General features: G+C 41.3%; 1 protein-coding gene across 1 annotated transcript in view; it reads left to right on the top strand.

The window, feature by feature from the left end:
• Positions 1-458: 458 nt before the first annotated feature.
• LOC129099695 (poly(rC)-binding protein 4-like) overlaps positions 459-23,019 on the top strand; it is a 23,178-nt gene continuing 617 nt past the window's right edge. Inside the window, exons 1-12 of the mRNA XM_054609035.1 lie at positions 459-566; positions 704-727; positions 3,048-3,080; positions 6,090-6,206; positions 9,037-9,168; positions 11,312-11,440; positions 12,666-12,740; positions 14,305-14,376; positions 16,305-16,346; positions 16,442-16,517; positions 17,002-17,051; positions 20,928-21,097. Coding sequence (XP_054465010.1) covers positions 459-566; positions 704-727; positions 3,048-3,080; positions 6,090-6,206; positions 9,037-9,168; positions 11,312-11,440; positions 12,666-12,740; positions 14,305-14,376; positions 16,305-16,346; positions 16,442-16,517; positions 17,002-17,051; positions 20,928-21,097 — 1,028 coding nt within the window. The remainder of the gene's footprint in view (positions 567-703; positions 728-3,047; positions 3,081-6,089; positions 6,207-9,036; positions 9,169-11,311; positions 11,441-12,665; positions 12,741-14,304; positions 14,377-16,304; positions 16,347-16,441; positions 16,518-17,001; positions 17,052-20,927; positions 21,098-23,019) is intronic.

The raw sequence follows: 23,019 nt of genomic DNA, 5'->3' as shown, positions 1-23,019 counted from the left end.
CTTCAGTTAATGGAGACGCACAGATAGTGTGTTAGTCATCGATGGCCACCCACAGTCTGTTAGGAGACGCAACACTGCTGACGCTGCAGGTGCTTCTGGTCAATATCCTGCACACACAATGCACACTTCATTATGACTTTGTTATGAATCACCATCAATATTACATCGACCTCGAGCTGATGAAGAAGCTCCTCACTGAGATACTTGATTTCAATGTTTTTTGATCTTCTAGAATTCAGTCAACAACAACAGTTAGATACAGTTTGAGCACAACAACACGATTATTGTTTTTAATAGTTGCACAAAAAATGCATGTGTGATTTGATGCAAAAACAACCAACTATTTATTGAGTGTTGTTCTTTTTTCTCTCTCAGAGCGGCACTGAAGGACCTCGGAGAGCCGGAGAACGAGCGCTGGCCCTCGTTTTGACTGCGTGACCAGCGGATGAGCCTTGTTCATGCGTCTCCCTGAGTGCCACTCCCACATCACTATGAACTGTGAGCAGGACTTTGCAGACGGGGGCTTGGGAGTGACCCTCACACTACGACTGCTCATGCATGGAAAGGTACGAGCTCACGTTGTTTATGAAGGAATTAATAAATGAATAGCCTCATATACCAGAAATGTAAAGAATTAAGTAAAAATGAAATGCTGTAGGATGTATTTAGTATATGTAATTACCTTCATATCTTTGTATTCTAGGAGGTCGGCAGCATCATAGGAAAGGTGAGAATTCCTTTTTTTATTCTTCTACACCAAATACTGCATATATGTATTAAGGTATTAGTCATTAAACACAGAATGATGTTCCTTTAACAGATGAGGTTGATGTTTTGAAATGCTATGATTAAGAAGAATCTTGTATAAATGGATATTTATTTTAGATTGAGCTAAGCCAGGGGTCATCAACTACATTTGTCAAAAGGGATAGAATTTATTTGCAGACAGTCTGAAGGTCCAGCTTTCAAGAAAATATACACAGAAATGTAAATTGCGAGTGCTGTCCTCAACTAAACAAATTCCAGATCTGTAAAACTGAGCTTCTCCATAAAGAATCACAAAAAGAACCACTTCAGATCTTGTTTTTACCAGAAATGTTTTCATAAGTTTCTTCATTCATCATGAAAAAGCTGTTTGAGTTAAGAAATCTTAGTCGTCTTGGACCAAAAATGACAGATTAGTCAACAAATTGACTAAGAGGGAGGAGCCCTAGAAATCACAGAATGCTGCTCTAACTGGCAATCAATAAGTGTCCTGATTGGTGGAAAACGCTTACAGGAAGAAAAGACTGTTTACCTTGTCAGATCAGGTTTAGGCGATGTCACTCTCAAAGAGACTGAAGAGAAAAGCTGATGTGAAAACTCGCAACTTTAATGAAGAACGGACTGATTAATGTGCATTTACCGTGCCAACATTCAGTAAACCTGAATGCCTCATTTAAAGTGAAACAATCGTTCTTACAAAAGAATACGATCTTAGTCGTCGCCTTTAGATACAACACAACCCACATTACATTTATAAGAAATTGGATTTTGTTTCAGCTACACCTAATACTACATGTTTCTGATTGAGTAGACTACTGGCTAATAATAAGCTGACAGATATATAACGTCTTTAGTCACCGCGGATATAATTTCATATATTCTCCATTTTTTAAAGGTCATTTTAAATATAGAAATAAAGAAATGCCAGATATCCAGGAATTTTCTGAATTTATTAATAGTCCTGAGAGACAAATCCCTCCTCAGTCTTTTTAAAGGGTTCTTTGTGGAGCTTTTCCTTTTCTGATGCGAGAGTCCAAAGACAGAAGATGTTGTATATTGTTCAGACTCTAAAACTCTCGAAGGCAAATTTGTGATTCATGAAATTGGGCTTTAAATAATTGAATAAAATAATCTGACCGCCTGATTGGAAGCTTTGGTCGGCAGTTTGTGTCGACAATCACTGGTCAAATCCATATACCTTTATATGTGGAGTCATAATTACCCTTTGTGGAATATGTTACCTCTAACAAAAAATACATTGTTTTAAATGTCCCATCCTAAATGTAATTACATTAAACCAAACCTCTTAAGACGTTGCCACCACCACCCAAAGCTCTCCATCCAATAATCCATCAAACAAAAGCATCAGTGCATCGACTGCAAGCCTCCTGCTGCAACCGAGCACCAAAGACATATCACTGTTGGTCCCTCGTGGGCCCTTTAAGTGTCTGTTAGAGAGGGGCCTGGCTCCTCTATGGTGCACCAGTAGCTCCAGCTAGCTCGCCCTTCGTAATACAACACCTAAAAAAAAGACACCAGTAGAAGTCAATGGAAATAAAGTTAGAAAATAAAGCTTGCTGGAAAAGGAAGAAGTCACTTTGAATGCTGCAGTGAGTTGCAGAAATTAAAATATATAAAAAGAAAATTAGAGAACAGAAAGAATGAGGAGCTTGACACGTACTGTGCAGCTCCACATAGAGAGGCACTTGATCTGCAGTACTCGGACTAATGACTGGCCACTCCATCTCTTTGCCAAACCTCTCATGTTTTTCTCATCAATAGAACTACGACACCAGAATCACAATGCACCACATGTAATGCGTTTTCCCTGGAATAAAGAGTGAAGCCCAGTGAGTGAGATGATACGGCTTTTTTGATCCGTCAGTGGATGCACGGAGGTGTGAGCGGAGCCGTGACAGCTTGGATGGACTTATGCCAAAAGAGGAAATCTAAAAAAAACAAAAAACAGCACAGGATGCAGCGTGACACAAGTCCGATGAAATGTTCTCGTCCCTGGCAGGAGGTCTTCGCACACAGTGAACATTTAGCTACTACAGCAGGTGTACATCCCGTTCAGACGCACAGATCTATCTGATATCTCTGCAGAGGACACTGCTGAGATGCATCAAGCATTCGAAACTCTGATTTGTTCTGGTAAATTCCAATCAGACTTTCGTGGTTCGACATAGCAGGTTTCACTTAGAGGTCGAGGACGCAGTGGATGTTTCAAACAAAGCATGTGATTCTATTTTAAAGCTGCCTTCGTCTTTTTTGTTTTACAGAAAGGAGAGACGGTGAAACGAATACGAGAAGAGGTAATGTGTCCACGATTTAGAGATTTAAATAAACAACGTTGTATCATCTGCATAAGTTATGGTTTGTGCTGTTGATTATGTGTTTATTAGTGTGTCAGCATGCCAAAACGCTGAAATAAGAAAAGGAACGGCCACGTCTCGGTTCATCTCTACAGAAAACATAATTCAATCTCAGAGGGCCTCCTTTCTGTATGCATTAATAATAAAGTTCAGTTCTCTGTGCTTGTACATACAGAGCAGGTACATTGTCCAAAATGCCTTTTGGGCAATAACGGCACCTTTTCAATTTAAGTCCACAGTCACTACCCCTCCTCTCGCTGCTCTTTCTCAAAATCCATTTTCTTTCTCGCTTAAAAAACTTCCTTCTTCTCTGTCTGCTCCTCGGTTACCTTTTCTTTTTAAAGTGGCCCTATTATGCTTTTTCACTTTTCCCTCTTCTTTAGTGTGTTACATATATTTTTGCACATGTAAAAGGTCCGTAGAGTGTAAAGCCTGAAGTCCACGCCTAAAGGGAGTTACCCTCCCCCTCAGAAGCTCCTGAGCTGCCTGAAACGGCTCCATTGAATTCTCTCCTTCACTTCTGTAACTTTATGAGGTCATAATGTAACATTATGAGGTCATAATGTTACAGAAGTGACGTAAAACTCCTTCCGGCTAGTTTGGCCCTCAAACAACAAAAGAGAGAGAAAGAGGAAGAGTTTTTTGAAATGTGAAACGTTGACCAATCACAACAGAGCGCGCTAGCTGACCAATCAGAGCAGACTTTGCTTTCTGGAGGGAGGAGCAAGTGGAGCATTTCAGAGAGAGGGTGAGAAGAGGTGCTGCAGGACAGCCAGGATGAGAAAACAAGGAGGATTATGAGCATTAACGCATGTAAATAGGTTGTAACTGTAACTTGAGATAAAAATATGCACCCGGAAAATAGCATAATAGGGCCTCTTTAATCTCAAGGGTGCAGCCAAACTAACACCGCTTGGTTAACTCTTTGTATTTAAGAAATAATTGGACAGACACCTTGGCCGTACATTTGATTCTTTCTCTGGCCTCTGATGGTTTTATGTTGTACTTTAATGGAAAAACAGAGGAACAGCGAGGTCGTGGACAATGCAGCCCTGCAGAGCTGCTGGATGAACCACTCACCCACGATAGTCAGTCATCCAGGAGCCAGTTTTGGCCTTTGTTACTTCCCCTACTGCATGAGCCTCTTCCTGTCACAGTGGGAGCGTGACTCACTGGAGTGACTGGAGAGAAAAAGGTTCCCCTGAGCTCAGAGCGCTGTCCGTCCGCTGATCATGTGACTTTGGACTCAAGGACACGGGAGAGGAGAGCAGGAGGAGATTTGTCATCCGAGGCCAAATGCCCCGAGATGAAACTATTACGTTGTCAGTCTGAGATACAGAGATGTGCTCTCAGGTTCACCTCGCTCTCCTTCCCTCTGGGACGTGCTGGCTCTACTGCGTCTCCGACCGCTTTGAAACACTTTCAACACGAGAAGATTAACGAAATTGTTTGACATTTTTAGAAACGCGCTTGTTTGCTCTCCGGAGTGTTATATGAGAAGAAAAATACCGCTCTCACGTCTGTGCAGTGAACATGAAGACGCAGTTTCAGATGCAGTTTGATCTGCCTGTTTTTTCGTTCTTGTTGCCAGGCAGCCACAGAATGAGTGCTAACAATAGCTTAACACAACCATGAGCTATACGCTATGGTACATGATGTTAATGTTTTGACAGTGTAAATTGATTAAAAAAACTTACACAAAATCTCAAGTACCGCACTAATTTACCTCCTGCTGTTTTCTGTTTGGTTCAACGTAACTATGGTTGTTAAAGTAAAAAAAATAAATGGGTATATTAAGCAAAAGTCACCACATTGAGAAACGCGAAATGATAATGGCTGCTTATCTGCTCCAATTTAAATTAATTTCAGCTTAAGGCGCTCCTTTAAAACACAAAGTCCTCAGCAACACAAAAGCAGCACCAAAAAAAAAAAAAAAAAGTTTAACTCTAAAAACGATTACAAAAAGCCGCCACATGAAGGGGTTCTGTCTGATCAGGGCCACAATTATGATAGAATTTTTGTCGGTTTTGTCTCAAACAAAGAGGTCTCTGGATTTTGTTTCAAGACCATAAATGTGAGGACTAAACAGCCTCTGCATGGTCAGATTTATTTCTTAACATCCTTTCGGTGATTGCTAGAAAGCCAAGGAGCATTTCTGGACATAAAACTCACCTCTGCAATGCCTTTTGTTTATTTTCACAAGACATTTCTCATGGTAAACTTATATGTTCACATGTATACAGTATCAGTTTGAGAAGTGAATCTGGTCTAAGTGCTCCAATCTGATTCCATAAGTGTGTCATGAAGTGAGGAACTCACAGTGATCTGGTCTTGGTCTTAACACTGCAAAGTCTTGGTTTCGTCTCGGCCTCGATACACGCTGGTCTTGTTCATGACTCAGTCTCGGTCTAGGTGGTCTTCACTACAACACTGCAGTTAACTTAGCTTAGCATAAGAACTGGAATCCGGGGGGGAAACGGCTATCCTGGTTATGTCGAGAGCTAAATAAACTGCCTACCGAAACCTCCAGGAAGTTACTGCTTTAAGCCAATAAATAGTTAGACACATAAATCTACTAACTGTCATTTTTACACTCAGTTTTTTGTAAAGATTAAACATGAAATATAATGTTTGAATAAATGAGCTTAAGAGGTGCTTGTAGGCAGATTTTTTTTTTCTTTACCTTCGGACCTTGCTGTTTCCCTTTGAGTTAGGGTTAATATGTTTATACAAAGATATATACATACAGCCAGGCTAGCTGATTCCCCCTGTTTCCAGTCATTATGCTAAGCTAATTTACCAAGCTGCTGGCTGTCCAATTGCTTCGTATTTAAAAAAAACGAGTGGTATTGATCTTCTCATCTAACTCTCTACAAGAAAGCAAATAAGCGTTCCTTTTTTCAATCTTTTCTGTTAATGTTGACCGTTATCTGACCTCTGACCCCACAGAGCAGCGCTCGGGTCAACATCTCAGAGGGCTCCTGTCCGGAGAGGATCATCACCATCACCGGCTCCACGGACTGCGTCTTCAGAGCTTTCACCATGATCACATACAAACTGGAGGAGGTAATTGTAACTCTGCTGCATGTCTTTGTGGAGCCAAAATAAAGTGCACTAAAAAAAAATGTCACCACTTAGAGGAAAGCATTTCCTGAGCCCTCAACATTACTTTATCGCTATCGATTTTATTCTAAAGTGAAATGATGGAGGACAAAATTTTAGCCATGTTTCATAGCACTTTCAGACACAATTACACTGCAGATGGTTTTTTGGTGTAAGTGATTTAGCTGCTGTTGTAAACCATTTTTGACTTTTTTAAGTGGAATAATGTACATTTAGTTGTTGGATTACATACCCATTTGCTGGGCTATCAATCAATCCATCAATCAATCAATCAATCAATCAATCAATCAATCAATCAATCAATCAAATTTTATTTATAATGCACTTTTCAAACAAATAAAATGCAATTTAACGTGTTTTACAAATTAATAACTATACGGGGAAAAAAGGCAAAAATGAAAAGAATGTGAAGATACTAATGCATACCAATTAAAGTTAATAAAAATTAACAAATAAAATATTCTGAATAAATGTATCATGGCAAAACTGTAAAAAAAAAAAAGTAAAATTAGTGCAAAAGAAAATAAGAAATAAAAACATGTATAAATAGTAAAACCATAGCATAAAAACACTGTATACAATCTGGTGTAATAATAACCACTAATAAATAAATAATAATAATAATTTATAAAAATTGTCATAAAAGTCAGACTGAATAGATTTTTAGTTTCTATTTAAATATTAATATTTTCAGCTACTCTCAGATTTGACAGACCCACGTCATATAAATCTTTTACTTGGCAACAATATGTTCAGTGCTAATTAGTACCTGTTAATGAGAAGGATTTATAAACCTTGTCATATTCTAATAATTAGTTGTAGACGGCAGGTTCCTTTTGCCATTTATCTCCATGGTGACCGTCCATCACACCGCCTTAATTAATATGTTGGAATGACAAATGTCTTCACTCATATTTAGCATCACAGTGAGATGCTGCGCTCAGGTCTTCAGCCTCCAGTAAACACACGCCGGCTGGCAGCACAATGCAGTATTCATTAAAAGATCTTTCACACTCAAACTCTTTTGAGTTTCCATGGCAACGCGTTGGCTGACCCACTGCGGTGCCGTTTCCATCACCGCAGTTGAGTTATTGTATGCGTGACACATTTAATTAAAAACAAAAAAAGGGGAATAATCTGCTTTTTCTTTGGCCGGTGAGTGTTAGACTTGGCGTTTGGTTTCTTTCTCAATAGTTTATGATTACATAAGCACACTTAGTTTTTTTTATTCATTTTGGCAGTTCATCACTCGTGTGAGTTTCCGTCTGTGCTCTAATGGATGAAGTTTTCACCGATTGCTGCCACGAGAGTGCAAAAAACATTCATGCAAATGATGTGATATGATAATCGGAGAGTAATGCTGTAATAGCACCACACATACTACAGTATCGTACATGTATTTTGTTCCCCAGGTGTCAAAGCAGAGCATGCATGAAAGAGTCCGTATCCCACGAGCAGCACAATATGCTCTGGGGATTAAAGCCCTGCAACTCTTTGTGTGAGCACTGCTTTTGTAACCCGCCGACTTATTCCTGCCTATTCGCTTTGAGAGTTTATTTTCTTTTATTTTTTTTAATCACTGTCACAGGGAAGTATGGGAAACGTTCTCAGTTGTTAAGTCTCATATTTTTAGATCAAATCAGGAAAACGAAGCCCGGAGTCTGATTGTGCAGACGAGCCTCTCTTCTAATGAGATGAGACGTCAGAGAGCCTGATCCGCCTCACTAAATATAGACACGGAGCAGAGAGACACGTCACAATACGCTTCTCAAACATAAAGATCACAGTTATTAGATATATATTGTATATTAGGTTGCTCTTAAGTCACACTGATTCTACTGCAAAGACAAACCGCTCAAAAAAGCAAGTAGCAGGCTTTTGCATTCTGTCACATGCTTTTGTTTGTGGGTTGAACTCTGACGGGAAGAGAGACAGCGCAGCGTATTTACATTTCAAAAGGCTCACAGAAACACACTCATTAATTAAAAGCTCAATCTCCACCCACAGGAGAGCAGACACAGGATGTTTGCTACCTGCACAGAAAACTCAGTGAGGTTCCTGATCTAAATACATACAATACATTTAATATACTGTAATAAACAGACACATTCTGCACCCATTCTTCCTTTTGGCTGTTAATTTCATTAGACATTGTTAGTCGCATATGTTGTTACGCATTTTGATTTGAAATTTCTGTATTTTTTTCCCCATACTCTCAAGAGTTTTCCTCAATGTGCCCTAATGTCCAACATTCCTAACAGGAACATTTTAGGAATTTGGGAAATGTGCTTATTAGCTTTCTCTGCAAGAGTTACAGTTATGTTGCATTTTACATCCATGTCTGTCCAAAAAGTCATCACTTCATTTTATCCTATTAGATTTGTCCCAACTCAGCCACTGCTTTGCTCTTCATAGTTTTGGATTTCGAGGTTTCAAGTGCACTAGATATAACTGGAGAGATTTTAATTTCATTAATTTTCTAATGTTTGATTCCCAGTATTCAAAGGACTGTGGATACAGCTTGAATTTAAAGTGTGTTTATAGTAATGTGAATCCTAAATCGACCAATAAAATGAAATGGATTCAAATTCAAAGCCTCTTCAGTCCTAATCGCTGGAGATAAAACCCTCGAGTGGCTTTTTTCTCTCTCCATTTCCACCTTGACCCCCGCTGCCTGATCATTCCCACTGGGACTCTCTCTTTCTCTCTGCCTCCCTCTTCTCTCTCTTTCATTCCTGCCGACTCTCACCACATTTTTTTCATCTCCCTCCAGGACCTGACTGCGCTGGTGGCCAACGGCACCATCAGCTCCAAGCCACCGGTCACCCTGCGGCTGGTCATCCCCGCCAGCCAGTGTGGCTCTCTCATCGGGAAGGGAGGGGCCAAGATAAAAGAGATCAGAGAGGTGAGCATCCAGAACACAAATCTAACCTCATTCCTCCCCCCCGTCCACGCTGCACAGGCTGGACGAACGATGAAGTATGAAGAGAACAAACCTGCTTCTGGAGATGAGGGGGAATAAACTGCACCTGGAAGGGAGAGATATTTCATTTTCCACAATTCTGCTGCTGTTTGTTTTATTTTGCCCTGCTGTGTTTTGTGCCACATTAATGCAAGTCCCCCTGTTCACACTAATACTTTTCAGCCATGCATTGTATAAAGTAATAATGCTATGAATCATTTGTCGTTACCATACAACACAATTAGAGCCTCAGAGGAGTAATATGACAAAACAAAGCTCATTAAGATGCACTGGCAGTATAAGCAAATGGTGAAAAACTTTAAGTACATACTGCAGCTGCCCTTACAAAGTACGCACTGTGTATGCATTCAATCGACACATACTATTTCCTCACAAAGTCGCATTATAAACTCAGCTGTGCAGAGGATTGTGGGTCAGAATAGTTAGAAAAACGTTCTGGCTTGACTACTGCAAAATTCAACCAGATGCAGTAGAACATCATGGTACTTCTAGCACAACGCATTTGACATGATGCATATTGGGACATACTTAATGCTTTTCTTGCGTACTAAATGGTACAGTAGGATGGGTATTGGAACGCACAATGACATACATTTGTAGGCCCAGCTGGTCGTTAGCATCACAGTGGTTCCCCTACAAAAAGCCAATGATTGTTGCAGGAAATAAACTTTGTGGCAAATACAAGTTTATGACACTTACACGTTTGGTTCAGCAAGGTAATAACAACAAATGAACACCACCTTTATGATTTTGCATCGCCAGAAGCATAAATCTAACATTAGGCTTGAAGGAACTACCCTACGGTCACATGACTTCATGTCACCACCACGAAGCTAAAGGAGGACTCGTGTTCTAGTGATGATGCTTAGTTTAAAATTCACCAGAGAGGTATTTACTGACGTATTTTATGTTGCAGAACAAAATGTTAAAACTTTTCAGACCTTATTTCAGGAATATAACCAAAAACACATTTACTTTAAGAAGAGGGAACTGTAATTTAAAAAATGCTGACTCATTTCTGGATTTTAGGACTTATTCCTGCAGCACTTCATAAGCAGAAAACACAGAAAAACTGCTGAGGCTGATGGGAATGTTTTTAGTTTTGTAGGTATTTGAACATCAAGACTTTAATAGTTGACCTGAAGATGCTGCTACAGGAAAAATCTTGGAGATCTCCATAGTCATTAGGATTCATCCTCTGGGGAGCGTGACTGAATAGCGTTTCCATCCATCTAATAGTTATTGAGATATTTCCGTCTGGACCAAACTGATGGTATCTGCACTTACATGTAGATTGGCACCAGAATAAAAATGGATTTCAGCTATTAGGGCAGGAAATTAGTGAGACAATGCAGTCCGGATAGATCACTTAACGCAACAAACATTATGACTCAGCAGTGGCAACTTTGAAAGGGGAAAAACTCCTGACTGGATTTAGTCCCAGTCGAAACAATAGGATTAAACCGCATTAGATCTGTTGCCAGAGACGACTGACACTGTAACTTTAGCTCTGTACCCATCTACAAATAGCATCTCTCTCATTCTACCTTCACCCACAATGACATCCAGTTGATTTTTTTTCTGCGGTTAGACAGATTTTCTAGCCATTTTTAAATCGCCCTAAATTTGTTTCGGTTACATTTTTGTTTAGTTTTTTTGGTTGGTTGCCACAGGACACATGCTTACTTACAGAAACATTTTGAGATATGTGTCGTTCAACAATGGCTTCCAAAAAGAACCTTGCAGTCAGATAGAGACATCAGTATAAATCTTTAAAAGCCATCCTTGCCTGCAGACAAGCTTTATTCGGAATATATGACTTTAAAATTGGGAGAAATACGTCTACTGACCGTGGGGGACTTTTCATTTATCTCTAACCTGACAGGGTTTGACGTTAAACACACTACAGCACAGCAGGTCTTTGTCAGTGTAGGTTTAAAAACATGAGGTCAGCAAAGCCATCGGGGGAGGAACAGAAAAGGAGCCGAGGCAGAGTAATAGCGACCCGTCTTATCTCTGGAATCAAACTAATCTTTTTCTCTTTTAAACCCCCTATCATTCGCAGAGCACCGGAGCTCAGATACAGGTGGCGGGGGATTTGCTGCCCAACTCCACTGAGCGAGGGGTGACGATATCCGGGAATCAGGAGTCTGTAATCCAGTGTGTCAGGCTCATCTGCACAGTAATCCTGGAGGTAGGAAGAGAATGATTTCCTCTCTCTCTCTCTCTCTCTCTCTTTCTTCACTCCACACCTAGCTGACACGTTGTAGGAGCTCTGCAGCTGCAGCTCCATGGAGGGAATTACTGCTGTTGACGTGCATGTTTTAATCTCACCAGTGTACAGTTATTGTCTATTCTACTGCAGAATAAAGTTAATGCATTTTGAGTATGCTGCTCTAGTCTTCTGTGTTATGTAGCTGGAAGTCAGCTTCTGTAGCATTATCTTCATCTCATTTAGGAAATATCAAGGAAACACACATAGCTATTTTAATGTTTCGAGCGGTTTAAACTGCCGGGGCGAGACATCGGAAGGAGTCATAAAAAGGGTGCAGCCTTCAGGTCAGAGCTCAGTGTTGTTGGAGAGGACACAGAGCTGCTTACAGAAAACAAACTGGCCTGCAGCAGAATCTGTCCACCTTTAGACAACAGCTCTCTTGAGAAAAATCGAGGACGAGATGAGAGAGTATAAAAAAAATAAAAAAAACACAACCCTCCAGCACAGTTTCTCCCTGTGTGTTCATGGAAGTGCACAAGTCCTTTTTGTTTTTAGCGCTGCAGCTGGACCTGACTGACTAATTGCTAGTTTGATCCAGTTTTCCAGGGCTTTCTTCAAAGGCTTGAGAGGTTTCATTAGGATTCTGTACCAGCGGCTTCTTCACTTTTGGCTCCCAGAATTTAAATTATGCAAAGTTATACAAAGAATTTGCTGTGACTGCTCCCGCGGAAAAAGATGCTCCACATTCCGGAGAGCTGCAACTGTAACGGCAACATTGCAGTTGCTCGATAAGATATACGGTGTCATGTACTCTGGGTAATCTCCTTTTTCTCATTGGTGTTTGAAGAATTTTATCTTCAAATGTCTCCTTGTCAGTGGATGCTTGATTTACACCAGAGGGCAAACCACTGCAGCTCCGACGCAAACTAAAGCTCGGAGCTATTATCGACAAAGAGCTCTCACTGCACTGCCTCAATAATTCAATGAATGACTAATATTATCAGAAGGAAAACAAGGAAGGGAATAATGTCCTTGTCATTAGCAGTTTACTTCACCATTAAGTGTTATTATATCTAAATGTACCAAGGAGTTGCACACCATTTGCACTTAGTGTCTCACGGTTTGACAGAAGTGCTGACATCATTTCAGAGTGGAGATTACTCAAGATTTAATTTAACCTCTTGTCTTGTTTTTGACTCCCTAGTCTCCCCCAAAGGGTGCTACCATCCCCTACCGCCCGAGTCCCTCACCAGCCGCCCTCCTCATCGCAGGGAACCAGGTGAGAGATTTCACCACACATGTTGGGAGGATTATCTATGATGGACTAGAGCAGTGGTTTTCTACGCCAGTGTATTTAGGCAATAAATGAGGTAAAAAATAAATGATTACAGAGCAGTAGAAAATGGGTAATATTCCAAGAAAGAACTCTTAAAATTTACAAGATTAAAGTCATAAATTTACGAGAGAAAAATGTCTCAACGGCTGTTTTTTTATGGTAAGCTGTGAAATAAAAGACACATCTTTGTGTAGTTAGAGATGGAAGTTGTCCATCCCTACCATAGACTGTGTATAAGAAGTGGATGTAGTCATCATGACATCACCCATTGGTTTGTGGAGTGACGTTTTGAAGCCTTGATTTTGACCATCTTGTTTTTTGCAACCAGTGATCGTTGCGGGGTACGGCTCTGGTAGCAACCTGTCAATCACAAGGTAGCCCCGCCCTAAATCATACCCTGCTTTATGGTCTGTTTGACTCTAAATGGAGCATCATTTACTAAATGAACATCATGCTGTATTGAAGAAGACTTGAAACTAGAGATTGAGACCATAAACTCATGTTCACAATGTTTACTGAGGGAATAAATCAAGAGAGAAGTAGAGTCATTTTCTCATAGACTTCTATACAAACAGAGGAGTCGCCCCCTGATGGACAGTAGAGAGAATGCAGGTATAAGACACTTTAGCATCGGCTTAACTTTCCTGAACCCGAGGTTGCCACAAGGTCACGAATCAAAGTTGAAAGAATTTAAACATGTTGACCTGATGGTGGTGTTTGTAGAAAGATTAATGGATTACCAAAGTTATTGAATATCTCAATTTCATAGCAGTCCACCCAAAAGTTGGTGAGACATTTCACTTAAAACTACAAATGTCAACCTCGTAGTGGTCGGGGGATTGGGTGGGTTTTTCCTCCGTGTGTGACGGTTGGTTTGAGTGGTATAGACGCCGCTTTTTCAGGGGAGGGACAGATATCCTCCCTCCCTCCCTCCCTCCCTCCCTCCCACGGAGCAAGTCACAAGATTAGCCAGCCAGACTGGAGGCCTGCCGTCTCCTCCGGCTACAGCAGCAGTCAGATATTCTGCATAGCTGTCAGCAGTTCTGACGCTGTTTGTGCTGCCTCAGACTCTGGTCAATTTATGGAATGGCTTTGTGTTTTTTTAATATTACCCATAATAAGATATCAAATTAAACCCACCGGCGAGGTCCTGGTCACTGGGAGATGGCTTTTAATGAAGGCAGCACAGCGATAAGGGATGTTTGTATAATTTGTCAGGGGAGAAAATGAAGTGGAATGGAAGAGGGGACTGGGGATGAGTCATGGACCCGTAAGCCTGTTAGGTGTGTTGAAGTGTCAGAAAAATGCAGCCTCGAGAGCCCATCGCAGACCAAATTTGATCTGTGGCGAAAGAGCAGGGGGAAGAAATAAAAATGAAATAAAAGTTTTTATTCGTAATTTTTTTTTTTACAAGAACTCATCATCACAAAATAATGAGTGTCTGGACTTTATAAACATGAAGTTATTTCAGTAATGAGCTACACATTTTCCCCTCGTGTGTTTCTAGGTGTACGAGGCGTCAGATTTTGCCCCCCACCAACTGTACTCCGTCACCCAGGGTGGTCTGGACCTCCAACAGGTAACTGGACATTTATTAAGTCTGTGAATAATCTCCTTTCTTTTTTAATATAACAAATATCTCTCCAGAAGCTGCTCTTCCAACTGCATTGCAGAGGGCAGGAGTGAGTTTCGGGTGGGCTGTGAGGATCTGAGGGTTGTGTGGTATGTCCAAATTTACCCGGTCCATCATCTGGCGTGAGGCTTTTAAAACAACAGCTGAGCGTTAAAGCTGCAGCTATTGTTCTACCCCGTCTGAAGAGCTATAACCCCTCTCCTGAAACACGATGCCATCACACACCAACACCAACACCACCACGGTCTCTTTTTTTAGTCCAGCCTCGCTCTGCACCAGAAACATTTTCGGCTTTGGGAATATTCCTCCCATGACAGCAACAGCAGATATACTGTCATAATATCAGCAACATAAACAGCAGCTTCTGACTAATCAGCTCCCTAAATGAAAAAAAAAAGAAAAAAAAAAGGAATGTGGGTAATAAAATATAAAGATTTCATGATTTAGATCACTCATGCTGTAAATTGAAAGATAATTGCCACTAATTTGTGGTGTTTTCTTGTGCTATCCCGTACAAACGGCAGCTCCTAATGCATTGTAATGGCCTCTTCAGTTTATGACCATGTAGGATGGACTGGTAATAGAAGCCAGACAGCTGGCGTCAGGCAGAATCGAGTTAGAATAGACAGACAGATGGACAGATAGATGGATAGATAGAAAATGAAGTTAAAGTGAGCATTGATGGGTGGAGGGAGAGAAAAGGGGGGTTAGCAAATGGGAGTCTGCTTTACTTAAAATGATGGAGGGGAGGATGGGTGAGAAAACATAATTTGTAACATCATAAGATAAAAAACTGAAGGATCGAAGGAAAGAAAAATGTTTGTAAGTAATCAAAGGTTTTAGCAAATCATTTTTAAATGGTTAAAAAGTATTTTTTAGCTTTACTCGTCCTGGTTTTTTTTTAGATATTTAAGCTCTAAACCAGCTGTGTGTTCAACTGATTTTATTGAGACATAACTGATATCGAAGTGGTGATAAACAGCATATTACAACAGCTAGTTTATTGCTAGGTTGAGGTTTGGTGGCGTTTGTCCAACTTTCTGTGGCAGAAATCCGACTTCAGGCAGTTGAAATTTTCGACTAGGAACTCGGAAATTCCGACTTCCCAGTTGAAATTGAACGCTGCATCAGAGGTCTGACAGAGAGTTAAACTTCTCAGATAACAAACTGTACATTTCTTTGTCTGTGAATTACTGTTTGGCAAATAAAAATTATGTTTTTGGCATAAGAACATATAAAAACAGGAAATGCTTGATTGTAATAACAATGGTTAATGGTAAATTATGCATTTTATCAATAAGTATACGTTTGCCAAAGTAAGAGTTACCACTTCAAGAGAAAAACTGTTAAATTTAGCAATCATTATTATTATTTAATACTTTTAAACATAAAGCAGTGGAACAGTCTGGGGAAGTAAACCTGATTTTGCTTTATGAGGATGGTCCAGCTCACAGGAGCTTCTTAACAGTCTGTATAACTGTTCACACGGAGGTCTGAGGATTATTCCGCTCAGCAGAGACTCTGTGTTTGGAGAGAGATGTTCCTGTTGAATCTTTTATATGTCATTTTCAATGCTGTGACAACCACAAGCAAAAATTCAATTCGACCTTTATTGTTCTGGGGTGGCGGCGCAAATGGATATCTCAAAGCCTGGACAAATAAAACCCAAACCACCGGTTCCTGCTTTAACAGGAGACCGCTAGGAGTGAATCAGGAAGTGTGCTGAGCTACAAACGCTCATTTCTCTTCTTCTGAAAAACTAAAACAGGCATGTATCGACAGTGAAGCACTTCCATTAAGAGGCTGCGGATTTATTTCCTGCGTGTGATGTTTTATTGCTGTAATTTACCTAATGCAGGATGCTCTGTTTGCAGGCCTACACTCTGCAAAACCAATACGGCATTCCACACTCAGAGGTACAGTGTGACCATTTCAGGACATAATAAAACATAAGAGGAGTAGTTTATGGTTTTAGTGCATTAAGTTCTGATTTCTTTTTTTTTCTTTACAGATGGCCAAGCTACATCAGCTGTCAATGCAGCAAGGCCTGAGTCCAATGGCCCAGCCCGCCTCGACTATCATGCCTGGTATGTAAAGCAGCGGTAGCAGACAGTGTTTGCTCTGGATCATATATATCCCATAAATTAAGCAGCTTGCAGAGAGCTTTCGTCTTCGCTCCTCCATCTGTAACTAGATTTTCCAACCTGCCTTTAGACCTGAGAAATAAAAGCTGGCTGTCTAATAATGTGCTCGGGTCAGCGAGGAGGGAGGAGACGAGGGTTTTATTGCTCTCTATTATGCGAAATGATACGTTCTGCAGAGTCGGAGGACTGGGGGGGAAGGAGAAGAATGAGCGCCGTGTTAAACACCGGTCTATTAAAATGGAAATTAACTGCTTTATTATATCTAGCAGTTCTCCGCTCAAAGGGGCTTCTTTTTTTTTTTTTTTTTTTCCTCTGGCATATCAGTGCCGGTTTGTGTGGCTTCACTAACTAATGGAGTTGAATTAATCTATTCAAATGTCAGATATGCCAATAATACTCAGGCGATGCTTGTGTTTCCTCTCATCAGGGATGGACTCCAATTCTCAGACATCTCAGGAGCTGCTTATTCCCAATGATGTAAGCAAGAGCAACTGTTTATCCTTCATGTTTTTAGTTTTTTTTCTTATCTGAAAGACGAGAAAAACAACAGGAAATGAGTGCACACACACACACACACACACACACACACACACACACACACACACACACACACACACACACACACACACACACACACAGGAGCAGGTGACTTCACATGCGGTATCTGCGACTGAGTGAAGACGTCTGCTTGCGGCTTCAAAAAGAGACGGGAAACATGTCGGCAGCTTCCTAATTATCCTCATTATTGTGACCTCGGACTAACTCAAGGTTAAAGGGATTGTGAGCTGATATGGATCCTTTTCACATTATTGTCTGGGCTGCAGTTGCAGTGTCTTAGAGTGGCTCCCATGGGTGCTCAGTAAATCCTCTCATGTTCCCTGACCTACTTAGAGGCTGTCTGCTGTCAAAACAGCCAATAAGAAAACAGACGAGGATCCTTTCCCTCCCCACTTAGCCTCCGCCAGGGTTTCATGAAACGTCTCTCCAAAATCTGAGCAGAAATCACACCGCATGGATTCACTTCAAAATAAAAGTCATTAAACATTTAACCTTCACATGATCCATCTAGTATTTGGTTTGGATGGTTTGGACAGTTTGGCTACGCTTTGTACTTTGCTTCTTATTGGATTTCATTTAGGAAAATGAGAAAGAAAGCTCTCATTTTAAAGTCATTTATGATTTATGATTTAATTTGCAGCGCTTGTAAGAAAACAGAAGCACATTCATCGATAAGAACGAATCGTTGTTCAGGATGTCGCCATCATCAAATCCTCTTAAAAAGACCAAAAACAGAACAGTGTGTTCGTCCATTTCTCAAATGACTTCCTCAAGCTCATAACTTCCTAATGAGGACGTAAATCTTTTAAAATGTACTCACACATGTATAGTTTCATTTTCGAAACAACAGCTGGCCGCTGTAGTTTTTAGCAAAAGTCATTCAAGCAGGAGGTAATGGTGCGTTTGCTGGGGATCATTTTGTGCTGCATGTGTGTGAGTATTTACAGCAGCAGGATGGTGTGTGTGTGTGTGTGTGTGTGGGGGGGATTGACTCAAAATAAACTACAGTCACCCAGTGTAGCTCAGTGTTTTAACAGCTTTTTTGGTCTTTTCATGGGATCACAATAACGTCACCTATTTCTGTTTTCAAGCCTCGAGTTCGGCATTTTAGCAGTCGCCATCTTGGTTTTGTTTTGCAACCAGAAGTGTCACGAGAAGGTGGCGCTAAATACAACCGAACGCTGAATAAAACACTTTTTTTTAAGCGACCAAAAATGTTGCAATTAACTTTCATCAAGTGCAAACTAACGGTGAAAGGGTTAAAGTTGTAGGATGAAAACACAGAGAACTCTCAGACAGGACAACGTTGTGGTAGAGACCTGTCAATCACAAGGTAGCCCCGCCCTAAAGCATCCCCTGCTTTATGGTCTGTTTGACTCTAAATGGAGCATCATTTACTAAATGAACATCATGCTGTATTGAAGAAGACTTGAAACTAGAGATTGAGACCATAAACTCATGTTTACAATGTTTACTGAGGGAATAAATCAAGAGAGAAGTAGAGTCATTTTCTCATAGACTTCTATACAACCAGAGGAGTCGCCCCCTGATGGACAGGAGAGAGAATGCAGCTTTAAGACACTTCAGCATTTGCTTCACTTTTCAGTTGATTCAATGTTATATGTAGGCTACAATTATCAGAACAATAAGAACGTTTACTCCCTCAAGAAATTAATTTATTTGCTAATCAAATCTTTGGCGAGTCCTTAGGAATAAACTGTGTTGGGCTTCATGAGCTGGAATGCTCTCTTGTGTCAAATTTGTAGTTCAAAACACTACTTGAACTACAAGTATCGGCAAAGAAAAGGACAATTAAATTAATATTAGGAGGCTTCATTGTACTGTATAGAATATATATATATATATATAGCCTCAACCCGTCAACAACAATTCTCAAATAGCTGAAGGCTTTTTTGACCAAGAATGGCACAATGCATGGGAGGAATGAGGGGAGTCCAGCTCCATACGTGACGGGGACAGCTGTGAGCTCCAGCCATTGTTCCAGAAGAGAGGACTTACAGCCACGACCCCCCGCCTCAGGCCCAACCACACAATCCAGCTTTGTGCACACACACACACACACACACACACACACACACACACACACACACACACACACACACACACACACACACACAGATGCATTGAGAAACTGCTTACACCCAGTCAGCAGAATGCACTGTACTTCTGAGCGAGGAAGATTTAGCCGGGAGAGAAAAATGGCTGCTCCCTCGCCATCCTATCCCTCTTCCTGTGTCCTTCCAAATCGACCGCCTCAGCAGGAACTCAACAATATGTAGGCCACTTACGGCTGAGGACCGGCGGCGTACGGCGCAGCGATAAAGTTATCACAATACTCGGGGGGGAAATAATCAACACAGCAGGCATACCTGAGGTGTTGATTATTTAGATCTGGTTGCATTGTTTTTTTTCTTAAGGTTGTTCACAGAGGTATGCCATTGTCTGAGGTCATGCACACCAAAGAGAGTGTGTGTGTGTGTGTGTGTGTGTGTGTGTGTGTGTGTGTGTGTGTGTGTGTGTGTGTGTGTGTGTGTGTGTGGGGGGGTGTTGACAGCTGGTGTCTATTGACAGCTGGTGTCAAACGGCCAGAGTCCTCTGAAGGTTCTTATGTCTCGGTGGAGGAGACACGTTATCTGTGATTTGAGGTCTGTTGTGGCCATTGTCTCTGGAGTTGCTCTTTAGGCCGTGTGTGTGTGTGTGTGTGTGTGTGTGTGTGTGTGTGTGTGTGTGTGTGTGTGTGTGTGTGTGTGTGTGTGTGTGTGTGTGTGTGTGTGTCCTCACCTCCAAATAAACTGCTGAGCCAATAATAGTCGGGTGGAGAGACCAGGTCGCCGTGTGACAAATCAGACACAGTGTGGAACAGGCTGCTTACTTCTCAGGAAAGGAATGCGAGTGTGTGTGTGTGTGTGTGTGTGTGTGTGTGTGTGTGTGTGTGTGTGTGTGTGTGTGTGTGTGTGTGTGTGTGTGTGTGTGTGTGTGTGTGTGTGTGTGTGTGTGCGTGTGTGTGTGTGTGTGTGTATTTCCTCACCCATGCGTCAGCCGCTGTTAAGCTGCCAGCACACGCGAATACTACAAGTACTTCATCACCGTCTGTCTCACTCACTATATATCTGGCAGCATAACCCCCGTCGCTGAGCCCCGACACCCTCCCCCCCCAGCTTTGGCTCTGTTAAATATCTATTGTCACTAATAAGCCGAGGGTCCAGGTTGGCTAATGGAAGCATGAACAAAAGTGATAATGTATTTCAGAATGCAGTAAAAAAAAAAAAAACTTGTGCCATTGTCTGAGCCGCTCTCGGGTGCAGAGGGAGCGCCGTACGCCGTTATGAATCTGAGTTATTTTCCCCCCATTATGTTTTCCATTAGTGCGGAGATGCATCTAGCTGGCGTGTGTTTGGGAAGTGATTTGTTTGGGAAGTCATCGCCACTCCGAGGAATCAATAACCTTTTAGCCACTCAGATTAATGAGAGGCAAATGTGCCGTCTCCCGTCTCTTTTACCGGTGCACAAGCAGCAGCAATTAAAGGGGGGGGAAAAGTGCTTTTGACATGCATGATGGATGACCAATCCACTGAAGACAGTGTAAGTGCAATATTCAAAGTGGTGTGCGTTACAGTAAGTCAGCCCCACAGCACCGAACACTTTCTTTTTTATTGTTCCAGTGTTTTTGTCTTTTCTTCAGAATTCAACCAACAATAAGGGAAAAAGCCGATGATTTATTGAACCCTCTCCCTGCGTCCAAACTAAACTAATCTGCCTCTTGTTCTTCTGCAGCTGATCGGCTCGATCATCGGCCGTCAGGGCACCAAGATCAACGAGATCAGGCAGGTGTCCGGAGCTCAGATCAAGATCGGCAGCCAGCTGGACGGCACGAGCGACCGCCACGTCACCATCACGGGAACGCCGGTCAGCATCAACCTGGCCCAGTACCTCATTACCTCCTGGTAAGTCTTAAAGATCCATCAGCAGGAAATGCATTGGTTTTAAAAAGGGGTCAAAGGTGAACGCCGTAGAGTGATGAGTGATAACGAGGTTTGTCTTAGTGCTGCCGGGATAACTGGCCTCGAGGGAAACGAGTAAGAGCTCGGTTGTGTTGTACGACTCCGAAGCAGTTTCTCATTGGAATTCAGTGTTTGCAGTTCTGCAGCTCTGGCATCTTTTTCTTAATTATCTTAGTCTCAGAGTAAGTCATTTAAAAACAGGTGACAGAACAAACCTGGGCACAAAGAAGTAGTTATATTTGAGAACATTCTACTGTATATCCGTCGCCCATCCTTTTAAGTTTACACAACATTTTCGCAGCCAAAGGGCACCTGTGTGGACACCTGTGTGGACACCGTCCCTTTATTTCTGACGCCCTCTGCTGTAACACTCCAACATCACAGCTCAGGTTACGCTGCATATGTCATACCATATCAACGTACCCTCATACGACGGTTCTTATGATATCTTACGAAACATTTTACGTGGGTTTTGCTACAAAAGTTCAACAACACGTGTCAATTTCTGCTTGTTACATGCATACAGTCTTTTCAAAATAAGCTTCCATCTTCACAGGAAAACACTTTGCTAGGATTAGGCAACAAAACTACTTAGTTAGGTTAGAAAAAGATCGTTGTTTGGGTTAAAAAAACTACTGAGGAGCTGTTACTGAAAAACACAAGTTATGTGACAAATAAAGCAAGATTGACTTCTCGTTTCACACGGGGAAACAAACAGCAGTCTCCTGGATGAAAGATCACCGTTTGTTGGACCCATCCACCTCCATTGCAACTGGCCTTTTTAAGTCTTTATACTTCCTCACTTATGATTACATGCATTCATTTTTTCCCCGTGGGATACCTACGAATACTGGCAAGTTATTTTCCGTAGGTAGAGCTACGAATGCTGAATGTGAGAGCAGCCTGACCCCCATAGTTTAAGACCGTCTGTGTGTTATATTATATATTATTATATTATATATATGTACTATTTTGTATAGTATAGTCATATTTCATATGTCTCTATACAAAGTATGTCATGCAGTATTCAGTATGCCTAAAATACCAGGACGTCCTGTCACATTTTGCAGTATGAAACCCATCATTCTTTACTGGCTATTCTTACCCACAATCCACTGCAGAGCTGATATATAAGCAAGAGGGTCAAAGTTGAAGGTGCAATGAGATGAGGCAGTAGTATATCCCAATTGAATGCATACTGCATGCAATAGTACGTATTTTGTAAGGACAGCTGCACTACGTACTAAAAGTAAATGATTTGGACCGCAGCCCGTGTCCCAGGCTTCATTCAGCAGCCTTGGGTTGGCTCACCCCAATCTATCATCCCTGCAGGACTGTTACTGAGTGCAGGTCACTGAATTTTTCCAAAACACATTCCTGCTAATTTTTCACAATAAAAGCTTTGTCAGAACGGCAAACCTTTACCAGCGTAAACCACTCAAGGGTTTCTTTATTTTGAAATATCAACTGTAAATTGGGGAAAATCCAAACAGTAAGAAAGAGACGGACTTTATAAAGCTGGCCATTGCATTAGCACGTGTACACATCACACCACAGAGGCAGAAAACCCTTATGTCTAAACTAACTATTTCAATTATCTATACAATTAAATACAGAAAAGATGACAAAACTCAGACAATACAAATGAAACAATAATTAAAAACAGCTATGGGCACAATGGCGGGTGCAACAACCAATATTAAGCCACATCAATTAGATAAAAAGCCAATACTTCTAATAGAATCAACCAATAATCATCAGAAAACACAGCCTTAAACAAACAACACAGCTTCTGCAATCCCACGAGCAAGCTGCACAGTTTTTGCGCAAACATCCGTTTTCTCAACGTTTCCAAACAGAAGGTG

Source organism: Anoplopoma fimbria, chromosome 12 (assembly GCF_027596085.1).
Source record: "Anoplopoma fimbria isolate UVic2021 breed Golden Eagle Sablefish chromosome 12, Afim_UVic_2022, whole genome shotgun sequence".
Classification (NCBI taxonomy): Eukaryota; Metazoa; Chordata; class Actinopteri; order Perciformes; family Anoplopomatidae; genus Anoplopoma; species Anoplopoma fimbria.
The sequence above is the reverse complement of the archived record's forward strand: the minus strand, read 5'-3'. Positions and strand labels throughout refer to the sequence as shown.